The 3,796-nt window shown below is 36.7% G+C and overlaps 1 protein-coding gene across 1 annotated transcript; it reads right to left on the reverse strand.

Annotated features, from left to right (window-relative positions):
• Positions 1-886: 886 nt before the first annotated feature.
• Positions 887-2,433, reverse strand: LOC145583949 (uncharacterized). The gene is made up of 2 exons (XM_081640894.1): positions 2,039-2,433; positions 887-1,943 (listed from the first exon to the last, which is right to left on the reverse strand). The coding sequence occupies exons 1-2, from the start codon at positions 2,431-2,433 to the stop codon at positions 887-889; spliced, it is 1,452 nt and encodes a 483-aa protein (XP_081497020.1).
• Positions 2,434-3,796: the final 1,363 nt, after the last annotated feature.

A 3,796-nucleotide genomic window follows, 5' to 3' on the forward strand; every position in this document is an offset into this window, starting at 1 on the left:
CAACTGGAATTCTTTTAATAGGATGCCACTCTAAACGAATCTTGGTGCCAGCTTGGATTGCCTTCCCCACCATAGCAAGTACAGTACGACCCCTCTCATCCTCACGCCTTATTTTCTCATAATCCTCATAATGTAGTGTGTCACCATCATTGGATGGGCGCACACGTTTTTTCTTTCTAGCCATCAACCTATAAAAAAACAGAAAAATAAATTTAATAGGTTAGTTAAATGCAAAAATCATTGTAATAATAAAACCAAAATTTTAAGAAGGACTTCCTAAAGAAAAACCAATAATAAAAACAAGTTAACACTTTATAAAAAAAATATTTACATGTGTTACGAGATCGCTTTCGCTTAACATTTTTTTTTTCTTCTTTTTATCTTCAACCCATGTAACCTCATTATGATCATCTCTCACATATATTGAAGAGTCATCAACATTATCATCCACTACTTTTCTTGTTAAAGAAGGAGTCTCCAACACACTATAAAAACAACAATCATCAATAGAGTGTCGAGGCCTTGGTGTTATGACTACTGACCTTCGCTTATCTAAGGGGTCAGTCATATAAAAAATTTTCTTAGCTTGGGTAGCTAAAATAAAAGGATCCTCTTTGTGACCAACCTTGTCAAGATTGACCAAAATAGGTCCCAAATTACTTTCTTCAACACCGTTGTTGCTGTCAACCCATTGACATTTGAAAAGAGGAATAAAAAACATGGTGTAATGCAACTCACAAATCTCTTCAATGACTCCATAGCATCTCATTGTACCACACACGGGATTCTTATCTTTTGCACTAGCAAAGTGAATAGCTTGAGCCTCTAAAGTGACCCCACTATTTTACATAGTGCTATTTTCATCTTGGAACTTTGTGTAAAAAGTTCAACCATTTATAACATATCCTGAATAGTATGTTGCACTAAAGTCAGGTCCATATGCTAAACTCTTGACTTGATCTGAAATTACTATTGAAGAGTCATCGAGCTCCCTCATTACTTCATCTTTGAACCAAGAAATGAATGATTTGCTATGTTTGTCAGCTAATGCCTTTTCGCTTGCTCTTGGATTGTACTTTCTCAAGTGTCTCATATGTCTTTCAACATAGGGTGCAACTTCATCCTCATTATGCAGAATATATGAGTGTGCCTTATGCCAATTGTCATAAGACATATCACGTTGCTTACGGCCTAAGGTTCCCACACCATCCATTCGTCCACTATGATGAGATGCAGGAATCCCTATTCTCATTGAATTTACCATAAAGTCACCTGCATATTGTAGTACTTCTTCATAGAAAAGTCGCTCAACAATACAACCTTCAGGTCGATAAGCATTCTTCACATACCCTTGGTATGTTCTCATTTTCCTTTCAAAAGCCCATTGAACTCTCAAATATATTGGACCACAAAATCTTATCTCTCTTACCAAGTGAACCATCAAATGAACCATGATATCAAAAAAAGATGGAGGAAAGTACATCTCTAATTGACATAAAATTATAACAATTTCTTCCTCCAAAGCATTCAAATGTTCTGGATCAACGACTTTACTATAGATTGCATTAAAAAACAAACAAAGTCTAGTAATGGTATATCGAACATTTTTAGGCAATATTGAACGAATAGCTACGAGCAACAAATTTTGCATCAAAACATGACAATCATGAGACTTAAGGCCCACAAGTTTCAAACTTTGCATGTTTACCAGGTTGCGAATGTTAGAAGAATAACCTTCTAGCACTTTCACCCCGGCCAAGCTTTGACATAACTCGATTTTTTCTTTTCTAGAGAGCGTATAAGCAGCCGGTGGCAAGTACTTTCGACCATTCTCATTCTCAACCACATGGAGTTCATCTCTAATCCCCATTTTCGTTAAGTCATCTCTAGCTTTCTCCCCATCTTTGGTCTTTCCACTAATATTTAATAGTGTACCAATAACACTATCACACACATTTTTCTCAATATGAATCACATCAAGCGAATGTCTCAAAAAAAAAGGAATTTCCAATATGGTAAGCTCCACAATATTGAACACCTTTTGAATCCCTGCTGAGGAAGAAGTTTTTTATGCTTCTTACCATATGTCATCTTGAGATCTTTGATCTTTTGAAACACCTCTACTCCAGATAGTATCTTAGGGCGCACCCTATACTCTTGTTGTCCATTGAAGGCCTTTTTCAAGTTGCGATAGTGATAAGTACATGGCAAAAATATACGATTCCCATCAAAACCATTCTTCCTAGATGCACTCAACCACCTTCCTGGAAAACCCTCCATGCATACGGGACAAGCAGTTTTCCCGTAAACAGTGTATCCTGATAGATTACCATATGCTGGAAAATCTTGAATAGTACAGAACAACATTGCTTTTAAATTGAAATTCTCGTTTCGATGTGCATCGAACACCTCTACACCTGTTTCCCACAACATCTTTAAATCATCAATTAGTGGAGCTAGATACACATCAATATCATTACCAGGCTACCTTGGACCAGAAATTAGAAGTGATAACATCATATACCTTCTTTTCATGCAAAGTGCAGGAGGTAAGTTGTAGGTAATCAAAACAACAGGCCATGTACTATAAGTGCTACTCAATGAGCCAAATGGATTGAAGCCATCTGTAGACAAAGCAAGGCGTAAATTACACTTTTCTTTGGCAAACTCTGGAAATTCTCCATCAATAAACCTCCATTGTGGGGAATCAGCAGGATGTCTAAGCATTCCGTCATCCTCTCGACCGTAGGCATGCCATGTTAACTTTTCAGCATCTCTGGCATTAGAAAACAGCCTTTTAAACCTAGGTGTTATTGGAAAGTACCATAATACCTTAGCAGGCACTCGTCCTTCATCATTTTTGTATCGCGAGGCATTACAAATTGCGCATCTCTCTAACGATCCATTCTCGTTTCGATACAACATGCAATCGTTAGGCCAAGCATGAATTCTTTCATAAGGTAAACCCATGACACTCAATGTCTTTTTTGCCTCATATGTACAACTCGGAAGGACATTATCATCTAGAAGAATGTCTTTTACCAATTCTAGGATCATATTAAAGCTTTGATCAGTTAAATCATGACCCGCCTTCAAGTTATACAGCTTAAGTATGGCAGATAACCTTGTGTATTTAGTGCAACTTTCATACAAAGGCTTTTCAAAGCCACTTAATAAGCTCTCAAATTTAGTGGGATCTTCATCAAAATTCTCATGTACTACATGGAGCATTTCCTCTAATCTATCTCCCTCATTTGTATGTTGACCTTCATTAGCATTATCTGAAAAGTTACTCACCGAAGCTTCATCCCTATATTCTCCATGCCAAATCCAACGGGCATATGTTTTATCAAATTCCCAACTCCAAGTGATTAAGTATCTCTTCGGGTCTCTTGTACAAGAAATTATGGCACATGTGACAAGGGCATGGTAGCTTATGGCGGCCTCCACTATTCTTAACTGCAAACTTAACAAATTCTCTTACACCTACTTGATATTTTGGGTCACTTGGCTTAGTTGTTGTTATCCAACTTTGATCCATTTAATATTGTCTACAGAACAACTAAAATAATTAATCTCATTCTAATTATTTTATTTATTTCTTATATACTCCTGCCCCTACCCCTCTCCCTACACCTTTCCCCTCATATTCTAATAATTAAATTAACAAAAAGCATAACTCAGGAACCAATAAGCAACGAAACTCACGATTTTGAGTACATGCATGAATCCATAGTGCATTTGTAAGAAAAAAAAACAATTTGGAAATCCCAACCACAATAAAGATGTCATACAA

Source organism: Chenopodium album, chromosome 16, assembly GCF_948465745.1.
Source record: "Chenopodium album chromosome 16, dcCheAlbu1.1, whole genome shotgun sequence".
NCBI classification, from domain to species: domain Eukaryota; kingdom Viridiplantae; phylum Streptophyta; class Magnoliopsida; order Caryophyllales; family Amaranthaceae; genus Chenopodium; species Chenopodium album.